Source organism: Perna viridis, chromosome 1, assembly GCF_037379345.1.
Source record: "Perna viridis isolate PV_CMFRI_1.1 ecotype Kerala chromosome 1, ASM3737934v1, whole genome shotgun sequence".
NCBI classification, from domain to species: Eukaryota; Metazoa; Mollusca; class Bivalvia; order Mytilida; family Mytilidae; genus Perna; species Perna viridis.
The window spans coordinates 53,674,442-53,691,365 of NC_142445.1; the positions used below are offsets into that span (position 1 = coordinate 53,674,442).

At 31.2% G+C, this 16,924-nt stretch overlaps 1 protein-coding gene across 43 annotated transcripts in view; it reads left to right on the forward strand.

Moving 5' to 3' along the window:
* Positions 1-16,924, forward strand: part of LOC148629371 (centrosome and spindle pole-associated protein 1-like) — a 64,210-nt gene that overhangs the window by 44,769 nt on the left and 2,517 nt on the right. For 31 of the 43 annotated variants that reach the window (XM_088549471.1, XM_088549581.1, XM_088549572.1 and 28 more), the window contains 21 exons: positions 445-565; positions 1,114-1,163; positions 1,476-1,573; positions 1,852-2,039; positions 3,083-3,136; positions 3,820-3,969; positions 4,893-5,033; positions 5,750-5,821; positions 6,227-6,466; positions 7,178-7,240; positions 8,101-8,134; positions 8,619-8,707; positions 9,329-9,375; positions 9,584-9,699; positions 10,605-10,736; positions 11,145-11,180; positions 12,941-13,009; positions 13,959-14,062; positions 14,473-14,493; positions 15,633-15,738; positions 16,113-16,182. In XM_088549471.1, coding sequence (XP_088405597.1) covers positions 445-565; positions 1,114-1,163; positions 1,476-1,573; positions 1,852-2,039; positions 3,083-3,136; positions 3,820-3,969; positions 4,893-5,033; positions 5,750-5,821; positions 6,227-6,466; positions 7,178-7,240; positions 8,101-8,134; positions 8,619-8,707; positions 9,329-9,375; positions 9,584-9,699; positions 10,605-10,736; positions 11,145-11,180; positions 12,941-13,009; positions 13,959-14,062; positions 14,473-14,493; positions 15,633-15,738; positions 16,113-16,182 — 2,001 coding nt within the window. The remainder of the gene's footprint in view (positions 1-444; positions 566-1,113; positions 1,164-1,475; positions 1,574-1,851; positions 2,040-3,082; positions 3,137-3,819; positions 3,970-4,892; positions 5,034-5,749; positions 5,822-6,226; positions 6,467-7,177; positions 7,241-8,100; positions 8,135-8,618; positions 8,708-9,328; positions 9,376-9,583; positions 9,700-10,604; positions 10,737-11,144; positions 11,181-12,940; positions 13,010-13,958; positions 14,063-14,472; positions 14,494-15,632; positions 15,739-16,112; positions 16,183-16,924) is intronic. The other 12 variants (XM_088549488.1, XM_088549743.1, XM_088549751.1 and 9 more) reach the window with 10 other exon arrangements.

Sequence of the window (16,924 nt, forward strand, 5' to 3'; positions counted from 1 at the left end):
AAAACAAAAAACAAAAAACAAAAAAAAAAAACTCCACAAAAATACATAAAAAATACTAAGCATATAAATATTGCTAATTTCAATATGCTGTGTGCATGTTTTAAGGAGTAACCTCTTAACAGCAACATTAGAACCAAATTCTTAGGAAGTTCAAGATTCAAAAACCAATTGTGTGAAAGTACTCAAAACCAAAATTATCAGAATAGGAAGCCAACTCCAGCACCAAGAAATGTTGTCAAGTTAGGGCATCTTTGTACATGTAGTGCATGATAAAAATATAAGATTGAAATGACTGTTTAGAAGAAAAGAGTTGCACAACATAAATGAAAAAACCTCACTTCACTTTATATTTGGAGTGGTACAACTTAATTAACATAATGCTTAATGACTGTGGTCTTTGCTTTGGAATCAATGACTCTACAGTAAGTCTGTTTTTTTTTACAGTGCTAGAAACAGAAGTAGAAGTAGAGAGAGAATATCCCCCTACCAGTTCCCTAGTGATGATGATTTCAGAAGTAAATCTCGTCAAGACCAAAGAGCTTATCAAGAGGAACTAGAAAGACAGGTATGGGTGAACTCTCTTTAAGTTGTGTTACTGTCTTGGTTGTAGGCAAGCTAGTATGATTTTACCCCTTATCAAGTCATTCTAAATTCTTCTGAGAAGTTAGTCTCTACCCTTTGCCATATACACCTGGCATATATAAGATAAAGTGAAGATTGGTTTGCTTAGAGACAGTTTTTTTTCCTCTTAAAATGTCTAATCCTTAGGATTTTTGCTTATGTATAAATGTTTAGCACAGCAAAATCTTGCATGAAGTATTTGTATAGTACACAGGAAATGGACATAAAAATATGATCAATCAATTAATCAGTTGTGGAATACTAACTAGTATTAGCATAATATGTATTGATGAAAATAGGGAAGTGAATATGACAATTGAGTATCTTACATTGAAAACATAATAGAGTCAATATTCATGATCACAATGCCATATTAAGTCATTGAGTAATTTAAGAGGATAATATTTTGTACTGTTTATAAGTAATGAGCATTTGTAATTGTGTTTCTTATTTAACTATGATAAAATATTATATCTGTTGCCTTTTTTTTAGATTCAAGAGAAAAGGTACAGAGATCAGAAAGCTAAAGAGGAAAAAGACAGGTAAAATAATTATCATAATGAAAGAAAACCACCTAAATCAATTGTTCTTTAATGTGCTAAATTTGATTGGAGATTAACCGTGCTTGTTTGCATAGGATGCTAAATTTTACTGTAAATCAAAGGGATGCAACATAAAAGTCTAAAGGTTAATTACATGATAATGTTATGTGCTAAAAAAGGTGGAACTACTGGTTAAATTAATGTATTTGTTGTTTTTGTTTGTTACTTTATATGCTTAAATGTTGAGACCTGTCTTGATGACCAATGTGTTTTAAAAAGATGTCGGCCAACTTAACAGGTTTTCTTTTTCAGATATGATAGAAAGTTAGAGGAAGAGATACGTAATTACAATCCATTTGGTCGAGGTGGTGGAGGTGCTCCTATTAAAGATGGTCAAGGCAATGCAGTCAGTATGTGATTTTATCCATTTCTGGATTTGTACAGTTCCTCACTGTTTACACCTGAATTATGGAAGATATAAATGTTTTTATACATTCAATTATTGGTATAAATTATTTATGCTATTAATGTTCCAAGTTATTATTAATGCATGCAAAATTAGTGACTTTGAATTTTGATGAGATCTACATTCTTTTGAAAATGAAAATTTAAATTGAAAATAAACAAGTTGGTCATTAGTACAATCTTTTTAGATATTACATAAGCACAACCTTTTGCTTTTTTCCAGCTGATCTTAGATCCATGCATTATGACAATGTTGGTGATAGATCAGCGAGGTCTCCGCCTCCAAGGGAATCCCCAAGGTTCAGGGCTGACCCTAAAGATGATTTAATCAAACCTCCACCGGTCCAACAAAATGCTAAAGGAGAGAGTACCTATGCAAGAGGAGGACATGGTATATTTGGCCAGCCCAGAGTAAGTTAGATTTTATACTGCAGAGTTAACAGAACAGACATTATTTTTATGTCCCTGTCTTGAAGTGTTAGGGTAGTTAAGTTTTGCATCAATCTAATAAATTTTCAGTGGCTCAAACTTGAGAATGGTAGAGAACCAATTGAAAGAATTATTTAAAATTGAAATGAGGCTTTAGAATTTGTGAGACTTTTAGCTTAGTTATTTCTGTAGTTAATTCACACTTCTATTAGTCAAAGTTGAATTTGGTTAAATAAGAAATGTGTAGTAAAATAGACCAAATTAAAAGTATGATACATAGTTTACATCAATTAAGTAACTGTCTTTGTAAGAATCATGCAAAATCTGAAAAATGTGATACACCCTCAAAAAGGCTACATATTTTTATTTTTGTAGTAAAGTTGTTTTATGTTTTATACTATGAAATATGTAATTATTCATTCAAATCTGCCTGCTCTCAGGAGATATCCACATTGAAAATCCAGTAGATTCTATTGTATTTGAGTGCCATTTACAGAGTTATCTCCCTTAATTTCGAAATCTACAGTGCATTCTATATAATTTTTATCTCCTAAGGGCACGGGTTATATGAAAAACCACATGTTAATTACTGTTTACTATGACATTTCAGACAAAATATAAAAAATAAAAATATGTAGGCTTTTTACCCATGAATCACATTTTGCATGATCCTTAGCTTCTTAATCTTGGAGTGCTTCTTAAATGGTAATTAGCCATATATCTATTAATCTGTTTCTATGTGAATGGTGTATACCAATGTATTTTTGTAGATACATATTTTTGTGATTTAGGATGTCACTTCAATTTTGCAGTTATTTAATTTGTGTCTGACACTTTGTATTCATTATGTTTAAGTATGTATAAAGAGACTTCTTTGCAGTGGTTCAATTTAGCAGTTTTTCTCTTGCTTGCAAAATTAGGGAAAATACATCACTCATAAATAATTACTTTGCTGTAGTTGAAAATGAAGTACAGGTTATATTACAGTATGATTGCCTTGTTTATTCTTTGTTACTTCTTTTTAGACTGATGCTGAGAAGACTGCTGCTGACAGATATAAAGATGATTTACGGAGACAGGTAATTATACTACATGCGGTATTTCTGTTCAGAATAATTATTTGTCTTGCAATCTCTATCTGTGTTTATCAGTTTTTTGTGAATAATAACTACATGTATGTATCATTGTGTGTATGAACACTTAAAAATCCCTGGCCTCTAGATACATCAATGTGTCTCTGGAAAGTTATCAAGGTTTGTACTTATAGAATAGTTTTTGTATTTTTACTTGTTTGATTTGATCACTAGCTTATTAGGGCAGTTGAATCCACTTATTTGTATATCCTACACACCATGCCTAGTACCTATATAAAGAGCACATCCTTCATCTTATCTACTAACATAATATAATAACCAGGTTCTTTAGTCTTAAATCTTAGTGTGTTATGTTCTGTAGAACATCACATTGATGTTCATGGTGCAAATTATGCCACTAAGGTTTTTTTAAGGAGCTGACTAGATCTTTTTCAGGATCTTCACTTTAAGGTATGTTAATTAGTGGTACATTGTACCTTAAAAATTTACAGGTCACTGACAGGTACCATATGTATATTTAAGAATTATGGCAAATGTCTTTGGCAGTGTTTTTCTGTATGACATAATAAGTGGATTCACCTGCCTTCATCATTATTTAAACTTGAAGAATATAAATTTTGTGTTTTTTATGTAACTTGTTGTAATGATAATCTTTACCAATTGACTAGATTGAAGAGAAAAAAAGACAAGAGCAGATTGAAAGAGAAAAGGAAAGAATTGAAGAAGAGAAGGAAAATCGTCGATTAGAAGAACAGAGGAATAGAATACAACAAGAATATGATGAAGAAATGAGGAAGAAAAGAGAAAAGGAGGAAGATGTATGTATGACATCTAAATGAAGGATGTTGAATGTTGTTCTAGAGGTTTTGTTTATGGTTTTTGGATTTATCAAAATACCTTATGTGGCTGGCTCATTCCGTGAACTTTCTTACTGTTTCTGAAACTATACAAAAATATAGTCCAAAAGCATTAAATGCACTAAGCAGGTTCCATTTAATGCAATTATCAGACAAAATCAAATTCAAATTGTAAAAAGTGTCTTGTTTTGAAAATTGTGATAGCAAATCAACTTTTGGAAAAGGTTTAAAAAATTGGGAAAATAGTGAAACAGAACAAAATTTGTAAACGTTAAGTTGGATACTATTGATTACAGTTTTTACTTCAGAAATCAGAAATTGATGGACATTCAGTTTATACATATTAGGAAAAGCAGTTCTAAATAATATGGGAAATGCAAATGTATGATTATAGTTTTATTTTACATCATGTAGTCTATTCAATTTTGTTCATGCTACTATTTTCACAAGAATCAAAAACCCCCAGTGCTAACAGCAGTTTGATTCTCTGTTTCTTATTGTTATTACTGGTCTTCTCTGTTGTGAAAAATAAGATATAGGGGTCAATTGGAGGGTTTACCATGATAAGATAAATGTGTCTTATAAGACTTATATACCTATATCCTTACATAGAGGGTTTACCAGGATAATAAGATGTAGGGGTACAGGAGAGGTCTAAGGAAGAGGGATTTCCATGATAATGAAATAAAGGGGTCCAATGGGAGGTCTTAGGTAGAGGGGTTACTATTGTGAAATGATATTAGGAGTTTACCTCTGCAGTGAACATTCACGTTATTAATTTGTTTTCATTCAGACATTCATATATGAAGATAAAAAGCAATTTTTCCTTTGTTTATAAGGTCTCAGTGGAAATGTCAAATAACATTTAGTCAATTACTTCATAGGCAAGGCGAAAGAATGAAGAATTAAGAAAGCAGGCAGAAGACAGGAAAAAGGAAGAGGATAGGAAAAGACGAGAAGACGCTGATGCTAGGTCTCGGGAAAAACGAGAACAGGAGGAAAGAGAAAGGACTGAAAGACAAAGGGTATTCAAATATAACTCCTCACTTTAACTTAATTTTATATGTATTTATTTTCTTCAAGACATATTTTTACTGATGTGTAAGTTCTGCACTTGCATTTTTGCATAATGTATATGCATCACTTAAAGGATTTTTGTTGATACCTGAATTTTGTCGATAAGGTCAATCAGCTTTATTTAACTAAAACCTTTTTTTTAAGATTAGGAATATTTTATCCATGATTTGAGCATGACAAAAGAAAATCAAATTTTTTTGTATTGGTATACCTATTTGCATTATTACTGTAATTATAAGAAAAAAGTAAATTTGATTGAAAAACTACAAGAATTTCTGCACAGCACAAAAACTTATTTAGTGTCTTCATTAACATTGCAGTATTAAGACCTGTTTACCACTTTTTGCTCAAACTGTGTTTTATGACACAGTATATTTTTTTCTGCTGTTTAAGATAAAACTGTCAGTGCTTGATATTTTGCTGGTTTTCTGGTGTGAATAACATTCTCCAGATAATTTATTATCCCTTAAAAACCATATTCAAAATTTGGCAGTGATACTTTCAGTGAAAATTTTAGAAATGATAGAAGCTACATTGTCTAATTTAAATATATATACATTGTACTACATTGTAAGCTGAAAGTTGGTATACACGTCTAAACATTTTTTTATATTTTTTATAAAAGTAGTATTGTAGATTAGATATCACATTAATTATTTTACAGGAGGAGAGAGGTAGCTCACCTCCTATTCCAGCAATTCGAAGTAAAATGGCCACAGAAAATGGAGAACCTTCGGTAATCACTCATGTTTTATATTGTACAATAAAAAAATTCAGCCAACTGGATCATTTGGAGACCCAAATGATGAATAGATTAGTCTACTTTTGAACTTCTAACAATGTTAATTTGTATGTTTTGAAAAAAAAATGATCAAATAGTAGTAAAGGTAGGTCCAAGGGTTAATGGGTTTCTTTGTAAAAAAAGATGATGTAACCAATGCTATATCAAAATGCTTGTTCTGTTGAATAGGTATGATTACTGCTACATTACTAACTTGGTCTTGTGTATTTTCATTTTATTTCACCTTGTTTACTTTTATTAGTATAGAAGTTTTTTTGTTTAGTTTTTATTTTACTCCATTTTACCTTTTTAATGACATACAAATACCCCATCACTTCTGTTGACGAATTTGTTATACAGGAACGTAGATCTAAGAGAGCAGCAGCAGATCAGAAAGGAAATCAATCACACAGAAAGTCTAAAGAATATCCCAGTACTTCTAAATCAAATACTCAAAAACCTAGACCAGATGATTTTAAACTTGAAAGAAAAAAACGAAATTCAATACCTAATTTACAAGGTTACGATCATTTCCGTACTAGTTCAGTTAGTTTAGAGCCACCAACACCTCAGTATAGGAGAAGCCCTGATGCTTCTACGGTAAATAGACTGATTTACTGCATGGGACCTGGTCACATTGCACAACAAGTTCTATGGCATCACTGTTGTTATAATGAGTTAGTTATGGGTCTCTGTGTTGTCAATGAGTCAGATACAATTTTCTTTTTTTTGGTGATGGTGGCCCTTTTTTCAATTAAAAAACAAGTGAGCATGAGTTAAAACAATGCCTTAACAATGATTGAAGGTGATAATGTATTTGCATGGTGTTACTGTTTATATTTTAGGTGTTTTGTTTTTCTTGCATGGTGTTATGTGTAATGTTTACCCAAAACAATAGTTTATTTATGTAAATAAGTAGATAATGTTTACATTTAGGAACCAATAATAGAAATACTTGTTGAATAGATGCATGTTTTTTTTTAATATTGTATTTTTAATCTTTTCTCTACAAAAGATGTTACAGAAATTTGTTACCCATAACTTAATAATATTACTCCAAACAGCTTTTTCCACTTTTAATGACCATTAATTTGTAATGTACAACTTCTAAAAAGATTTTAACACAGTAAAAGGAAAAACTATCTTTGGGAATATAACTCTAAAACTGAAAAAAAGATGACAGAAATAATAAGCGAGTTATTTTCCTTTTTGAAGATGTGTACCATTTCTTCTGTAACACCTTTCCATTAATTATGGAGTAGCTGCTTATAACTAGCATGGCTTGTATATAATCCTTTATCTTTGGTACAGACTTCAGAAGGGGGAGCCAAGTCTCCGCCCGTGCCATCACATAGAAGCAAGCCAGATCAACAGGTAAGCCTATTCTAAATATTATTAATGCTTGAAAGACAAAACTAGCATTGAGGAAAATCAGAAATATCCAGGTGAGTTCACAATCCATATGATGTGTTAAAGCCGTTAAAGTACTACACCTATGAATAACAACATTAAAGGGTTGACAGGACAATTTCATTCTATAGAAACACTGAAGGGGAGGTAAAAATTGTATTATACCCCATTCAGCTAGTGGCTGGTAAATTGGAATCACCTTGTGGGTCCATCATTCTGTCTGTCTGTCCTTTAGAATTTCATCTAGGTTCCCAAGGGACTGATTCATAATAAGGAATGATAGAGAAAATTTTCATCACATAAATGTCGTCTCCCATTGGATGGATTGATTACAACTTTGTTGTGTGACTTCATATAGATAGGGCAAATGTTATCAGCTGTTTTGGATGCTACCCAATTTAACTTCCTGTATGAGTGGGGTTATGGATAATGAATGCAACTTCATTTTGTAAATATATTAATTTATTTTCTAATGGATTTTGTCAAGTGAATATATTCATGGGTGTTAATTTTCACTGTTTTAAAAAATATAGCAATTAATACTTGTTAAAAGTAGTGAAAATTAATGCACCGTAGAAATTGATATTATCACGGGATTTCTGAAATATGTTTTGGAAGATCATCAACATAACTTAGAAGTTGCTAAATTTGGAATAATATGGTTGGACTAAGAATCAGTACACAGTAAAAGTTTTATGACTACTTTTATATAAGTGCTTTATAATTTTAAATTAAGAATAGAACCACTAAACGATTTTTAAAACTAGGACTTACATGCTTACAAAATTTACATTAACTGATTTCAGTTATTTATAATTTTTCAGTTGGCAGCACCTCAACCGTTAACTAGAGCTAACAGTAAGTAAAACAATCATTCAGTTTCTTTTTTTCAAATGTGATCCCTCTCTTACTTATTTGAAGCCATTCAACAGTTCATTTTCTGCATCCTGTACTTGACTTTTATTTAAACAAATTATTTATTACCAGGATTTAATATATTTTTATTGAAGTTGTCTATTAATGTTAAACTCATGACTACATAGTTACAGCTGAAGCAGACACAAATTGAAAATAAAACAAAATTTTCTTGTTAATTTATCATAAATTCTATTGTAATTTCAAAAAGAAATATGTTAATTCAAATTACTATTACTATACACACCTGTAACAAAAAGTTGCGGATAAATGTTGGGTTTAGCATCATATAGAGATGTACATAAAGAAAGAGAGTTGGATGCCTGCCAGGGATGATAATCCATTTTCAAGGTTTTCATGTTCAAATCTCATATAATTTGGCATATTTTATACTTTTTATAACACTTATCTGATGTTTTTATTAAAGGTTCAGATGTACTGAAAGAATTAGCTTCAATGAGAAAACAGTTACAGAGTGAAAGAAAGAGAGTGGAAAATGCCTTGGAAAGTCAAAGGGTGAGCATTTAGGATATATTATGATGATAATAGTTTTGAATTTTTTGGTTAAACTGAAAAAAAACAGGTTTACAGTACAAAGTATGTTCTACTGAATTTCTTGATGAATGATTATAGTATGTTTTTTTAAGTATTCATATTGGGTACTCTTGGATGTTCATGTCATGGCTAATTTTATTGTCGGTTTTACAAGTATTGTTCACTTTACTTTTTTAGAGATGAATTTTATCCTCCTTTCAGCATTTTTATTGATATTTGTAGCAAATGAATGTACTTTTTGATGAAGTTGAGAAATCCATTGAGGAGTCCAAACTCTTAGATATTTTTCAAGTATGTTAAGCCCTTGATGTCTGAAATGTGGTTTATATTGTATTGAAATCTATATTGTGATTTCTGTCCTGTAGTAAGTCATTGATTTCTAAATGAATAATGTGCTATTTTTGTTAGTTGTTATGCCTGTGCATTGTGTGATTTCTGTCTGTGGATAATAAATACTTTGATAAGTAGGTTTCTTCATATATTTTACAGTGAAGTAAAAAAAAATGTTTGTATTTAAGTAGAACATTTACAGTGTTATTTATTCAATGATTGTAATGTGATTCTTTTTCTTATTTATTTCAGAATGAACCTGATGTATTTGACCCAAGAATGGTGCAGAGACCTCCTCCGTTAGTATTTATTTTGGTACTTTACCTAAGTATGAATCTTCATGACAAATTAAAACTTGTATACTTGTAACTGATATAATGGCTATAAACACATTTTATTGTCAATCATAACAAAAGAATTTTTATGGTTTTGATATATCAATTGAAAGTATATTCACTTATGAATTTACAAGTATTATGATAGACAAGTGTAGTTTTACTTCAATAGGAGAGAAATAGACGTTTTTGAGAGAGCCAAACAAGGACATGCAGCAGTACCACAGAGACAGACAGACACTGCTAATGCAAGAAATTTACAAGATTTCAATGAATTGAAGTACAAAAGTAAGTTCATAAGTATTCAATTTGTATCTATTTTGTAACAAGGCTGGCTGTGTAATATTTGACTAAAAAAGTGTGGGCAGTGATAACATTTTTTTAATTCATACATTGTTATTTTAGAGTTATTTGTGTTAATTCATTCATTGTTATTTTAGAGTTATTTGTGTTAATTCATTCATTGTTATTTTAGAGTTATTTGTGTTAATTCATACATTGTTATTTTAGAGTTATTTGTGTTAATTCATTCATTGTTATTTTAGAGTTATTTGTGTTAATTCATTCATTGTTATTTTAGAGTTATTTGTGTTAATTCATACATTGTTATTTTAGAGTTATTTGTGTTAATTCATTCATTGTTATTTTAGAGTTATTTGTGTTAATTCATTCATTGTTATTTTAGAGTTATTTGTGTTAAGTATAATCTTTAAAAGCAGTATGTTGTGGGTTCAGATTTTTTTCCAACCCATGTCTACTTTAATAATGGTAGTCACTGCCTCATTGCTAAGTACCTCTAGTATAATGGTAGTCACTGCCTCATTGCTAAGTACCTCTAGTATAATGCATATAGGATAATGAGGGCTGATTAGTAGTCAGTGCTTTTGTTTCTGTTAGGAGTTAAGTAAAAAGCATGGTTCTCAGCAGCCTTGGTGTTTTGGTAATAGCATGCTTTCCTTGAGTGTCATGTGTTAAATATAACGTGTTTGAATAGGGTGACATGCTTACCTGTGGGCTGTTACTTCTGTGAGTTATTGCATTAAAATCAAGCTTTAGTGTGTACAACTAGAATAAATTGGGGTCTGTTCAATTGGTCAAAGATACATGAAATATATGCTATAGGACATTAAACCAATCATTTGAAATTTTCGTAAAATCTGCCAATATGCATTAATCAATCTATCTTATTACAGCTGATACTGACTCTAGAAGAGCCTTCAGGAGTATGTTTCCAGATGCTCCTACCTCAAACTCTGCCCTGGAATCACAACAAGATGCTCTTTTGAGACATCAGGAAGATACAATTAAGTCAATGAGGGATAAAAGTAAGTCACATGGATGGCACTTAGTTAGGTCATTATTTAGGATGTTGTCATTGATAGCAATTCTATACATATATATGTGTTTCATCTACAATTGGTGTTATAACTTCCATATTAACTTTATACTGAGTCAAATATATGACTTAAACCATTTAAAATCATTGGTACCTGAAAATAATTTATGTATATGTATTCTGTGCTGGTTTACATATGAATGTGTAACCCCCTCCCCCCCCCACAAACAAAAAAAAAAAATTTTTTTGTTTGTTTAAAGATGTGGGGAACATTCATTCCTATTTTGATATAGATACATAATTATGAGGTGTTTTGGTTATTTCGGAAAAGATGCATATTGATGAGGTCATTGCAATTTTAAAAATAAGTTCTATAGATTACACTTATTGAAAACAGGAAAAATAGGACAGCGCATTGAAGAAGAATATATAGGTTTGTCATAAGTTATGTTACTGGTATATGGGAAGAACTATACTTAAGCTCTATTTCAAACAGGTTTTTGATTTTCAAGATTTTTTTTGATATTTCACAATTTATTGGTTTATGGATTTCAAACATTTTTTAGCTTACCTGGCCAAAGGCTAAGTGAGCTTGTGCCATCACTTGGCGTCTGTCGTCATTGTTGTCATAGACAAATTTTAAAAAATCTTCTCCTCTGAAACTACTGGACTGATAGGTTTTAAACTTGGCATGATTGTTCCTTAGGGTGTTCTGCACAAAATGACTGTTGGGATTTTTGATCCATGAAAAAACATGGCCACTGTTACTAAAAATAGAACATAGGAGTTGCATTGCATTGCAGTTTTTTTTGCAAATAACTCAAAATCTGTTGCCTTTAGCAAATTTCTGGCAGGAGAATATTGTTCAGCATCATGAGATGGACTAATGCCAAAATTTTCAAAATGATTGGTCAACTGATGTAGGAGTTACGGCCCCTGAAACAGTTTTTTTTGCATTTTTCGCTTGTGCAACTTCGAAAATCTTCTTCTCAAAACCCATTGCACAAAATTCAAGGAAAGTTGGCATTTATGTGCCTTAGGGTATCCCACACAAAATGACCGTTGGGATTGTTGATTCATGAAAAAAATTGTTGCCTTTAGCAAAATTCTGGTTCAGGTCATGAAAATGCTATGAATAATTTTAGTTGATTTTAACTTAGCCTGTCTCATTCCTCAAGTTTTTCAAATAAGCAAATGGTTAACCAAATGAGTGATTCAGGCTCTCTTGAGCCTCCAGTTTTTTACTGTAAAGACCTTAAACAATGTTAATGAGTGAAATGGGAAGCTGAATTTCCTTATCCAGTGTTTATATTATGAGTGTTTTTGTTATGATTTTCTACTAGGCTGCATACACTGTACAAAATGGACACACTCGCTTGACAGGCGATGTCATTGCTCCTGTCACACATGTATGGATGATATAGATATCCCATACCTTTTTCTAGTTTTACAATATCATCCCATTTTTTGTTCCATTCCCTAGATTTGAGAAAGATTTGTTTGAAATATTATATCCTATAAAACCTAATGCCCCATATTTCGATTCCTTTTCCTGTTAGTTTATAAAAGAATATGTAGCTCAGTATGGGGTATATTACAACCATATTTAATTGTATAAACACATATTCCAATGGCTTGGCTTCACAAGTATGACTTCAAATAGCTTTGAAAATTCATGTTTTGTCTTCCTTGCTTCAGCACCTATGTTTCAAATTGACCTATAACCTTGTTAAATGAATAATAGATAAAAGTATATGTTTATGTAGAACAGAATTTTCCCTACAACTGTATAGCTACCTTTTGAGCTGTTAAAGGAACATTTCCTTCTATAGTAAATTCATTGTTTTCTATTAGTTTACATGTGATCATGTTTTTCACACTCTGCAGACAAATTAATTTCATGTATGGATCTTCATCATATAGAAAGGGAAAGGCCAAGTTAGAAATGATCATTTTATTAATGTCAAAAAATTCTCAAGTTGTGCTAATTATGTCCTACCTATTATAATGATGCAAATCTATACATGGAAATTCTTTATTTTTCTACAAACATATTGGCTCTGCACTTCAATTTTGAATACTGGGACATACATTCAGGCAGGTATTGTGTAAATTTGGTAAACTGTATAATGTATATGACAATGTTGTTGACATGATCTCATTGGTGACTAACACTGCACCATTCTCCCACAGACTATGGCCAAGGACGACAGGGGACTATGAGTCCAAAGTCCATGCTGAATTCCAACAGTGCATTTATAGGTTTGTCTTAGTGTTCACCTCACAGCACTAACCAAGTACTGTCTCTCATCTTCAGTTTCTAACTTCTTGGTTTCAGTTAAAAATCAGATTATCATAAACATCTTTCATAAGTTCACACTTTTCAGTCATTGTGGGGAACTTTACTATTTGCACATTATTTTCTTAATGCTGTATTGATGGGCACACTTAGCTTGGGTAGGATAAGATAGATTTGAGTGAAGATGAAGTAAAACATGTCATTTATCAAAGGAGAAAACATTCTACCTCACTGAAATTGAGAAACAGTACATACCCTGCTTTGTATATTATTTATACCATTGCTATGCTTTTGTCTTGTTTTGCTATTTGTGTGATTGTAATTGCATTATTAATAATTTGTTTATTTTTTATCCCTGATTAATTTTAAAACAACAACACATGATATTGTCCTGATTTGTTCCTAAGTGTTGGTTGTATTCAGTTATATGCTTATTTTTTTATTCATAACATGTTACTACATTGATGTTTGTTTGTATTTATTTTGTTCTAAATTCTAATTAAGTAAAGCCATATTGGGTGCATGTTGACTACAATTAGTAGAAGAAATCTTCATTTTGTTTGGTTTCTGTAGCTATGGTGACTGCTAGAAATGTTCACATCAGTGAATTGCATGGTAGTATGCATGATGTAATTGACTAAAGTTAAGATATTATCATCAATTTATTTTGAGCACAGAAATAGCTTAAAGTTTAGTTTGATCAAATTAATGTTCTTACAGTTGTATTTTCATCATGATTTCTGACATGATTACTGTCGAATTTTAAGTTTTCATAACTTTTGCCATGTCTGCTCACACACTAGTCTCTATTATGTTAAATTATCCTCTTATAACCTATCATGAAGTTATAACCCTAAAGGTTTTCATCTTAATGATGTTTCTTAAGGAATTTTTAAATTTCATTGCTTATAGATGCTGAAGGTATTAATCACTTCCCAGAAGATTTTGAAGACTTACCAAAACGCAATGAGTCAGCCAGGATGAGGAGGCGAGAGAGGATCCCCCTCAGCCCAAGGGTAAGTAAAAAAAAAAAAAACACTGAAACTCAATTATATTGCACATTGGTTTTTTATCTGTCAAGCTTCCCTTTTGTAAAAGTTCTCTTTTATTTTTCATGCAGTGAGATACATGACATTTCGAAGACTTTATCACCATTGTAATGATACTTCAATGTTTTTCATGGTTTGTCAGAATTTTGTTAGTTTGTAGATTTCATTAGAGCATCTTGGTTTTTCAAGAAAATTTTACATTTCAGTAGGAATTTAGATTTGTTGATTGACCAAATTATAAAACCCACTAAAATTGGTACCCCATGAACAATTTATCGTGAACAGTAACTTAAGTTTATAGAGTTTAATTTAAAGTCCCCTGATCATGCCATCCTAGTAAAGCTTTTACCTTGTGATTTTTCCATTGTCTGGTATAGGAGGAGCCTTTACCTGAAAGAGTAAGTTGCGTAACCTCACCAAGATTGTGCATTCTTTGATCAGCGCAAGTTGTGTTTTACAATGAATTTCACTCACTGTCACAGAATATAGCTGGATCTCCCCCCCACCAAAAAAATTAAATAAATAAGAATAAACAATATTCTATAGGAATTTAAGCAGAAATTGTACCAGGCAGTCAAAATGTTTAATGTTATAAAACTAGCCATGATTTTAATTTTAATTTCATATTAGACTGACACACTTCACTTTAACTGATGATTGATTTCAGTTATCATTTCTCTGTAAATGTTTGACTGCATTATCACAAAATGATTTCCATGGCATTGGATGTAAATTAAGCTAGTATTCACTATCAGCATTTATTCTATTTAAATTCATATACATGTATACTTAAAAAGATAATGTGTTCATATTAATTAGTTAACAAGTATGGCAGGGTGTGTGCCCTATGTGAACCAGTAGTTAAACTGATTATAGTATACTAGTAGTGTATAGTCTCTTTGTTTGAGTGACTGACTGCCAACTTACTGGGTATTGATTTGGTGTGCATTCTTTTTGTTTCTGATTGGTCTAACCTTGGTGATAATTGAGTTCAATGGTAGATGGTTTTTGTATTTCATGTCAGCTGAATCAAATTACTCAACACCCTTATTTGAAATTTTTATGTGTTAAATGTTATATTTTGAACTGAAGTACTTAATTGTTATGCTGTGGTACTACCATTGTAATAATGTGTTAACAAGAAAAGGAATAAAGGATGACTAACAAATTTGCAAGCATTTGTTGACAGGGCCATTTAGATGAAACTTGTATGAACAGTTTGCCAAGGGTTTAAGATTTCATCTTTCCCTTTGTGGTCTATTCTTGTTCTTGTTAGGTAGATAATACCTAGATTTTCCAATTTTTTCTCGAAGATGACCTTGAATGAACATACTTCAGAATTTCAATCTAAAAAATATAGGTCACTAACCTTTACTTTAAGATATTTGAGCCTTAATTTTTTACATTTTATATGGATTTTGTAGGATTTTTTTGCTCATTTGCTCTCATTATTTCTGGTTGGTACAACTTCTCAATAGATATCATTTAGTGTGATATTTGACTTGGATTAATCAACTGTTAATTTCATTAATTTCAGCCTGAAAGTTTTGGAATCAATCCAATGGGTTCCACGACTAGTTTAGATGTTGATAGGATTCAGAAGAAAAATGATGCCCGACTTCGTAGATTACATCAAATGAACAGTAAGTCATGGCTTTTCTTATCGAGTCAAATGTTAGGTGTAAATAGTTATAAAGGTATTCCAAATCTTAGCTAACGTTTTAGGCAAATGGTGTACCAAAGTATTCTTTATTTCTTAGTGTTTAGTGTAAAGATTTGTAGAAAGAATTTTTGTTGATAACCTTTTTTCATGCTCTCAGTAATAATCACATTATCAAGAGACTTTGATCTTTCAAGGTATAATACATGTATATATCATTTTATGTCATCTAAAGACTTAATGGAGGTCAAACAAACTTACTTTGTACAGTTTGTACCTTTCCTTTTACAACTATATAAAGCAGATATTGTTTCATGACCAACATTTACTGAATGTTTCTGTATTCCTGTATTATAGCTGATGATGTGTCCATAGCTGACCCTGATGATATATTAGACAGATTTATGGCAAAACAGAGATATAACAGGTACTGTTTTATGCTTTATTGTACATGTACTTTACTTTTATGTTATATTTCAGGTAATGATGTATGGTCATTGAACGCATAGAATGTGAACAACAATATTCACGATTTTACTGGTTCAGGAACAAACCATTGTTATCAGGGTTCCTGCATCCTCTGCAGACTTTTCCATCAGTGCACTAATTATATAATAGTTGCTGATAAACTGGTCAATATTGTGATATTTAGATTGCCCACAGGACAGTGGTATTGACTAAGACAGCGATAATGACTGAGCAGCAAGCAAGGTCCTTATCGCTGTTTGTTCCAATACCACTGTCCTGATGGCAGTCTAAATCTCACGATATTGACCAGTTTATCAACAACTAATATGTTTATTTCTTTGAGGAAACATATTCTTGTTTTTTTTTGTTTTTTTTTTTCAGAAAGCAATACAAATCATGTTTCTGCATCAGGAGCAGATGTGTGGCTTGCCATATTTACATTAACAAGTGCTTGATTACAAATGTGTTTGAATAAGGGGAAGTAAATCTAAACTTGTAACTGAGCATTATCACATTGTGGTGTTGACTGGTAAAACTTTTTACTGCAGATAAATTAATACCACATGAAAAGGTTTTATCCAATTGAAATTACTGATTTTTCATTGATATGAAATAATTATGTTTAATTATCCCACAAAAATGTGTGTTTTTCAATAAACATATTGACAGAATATTTTTAATATCCTAGTGAGGCTCTGTGC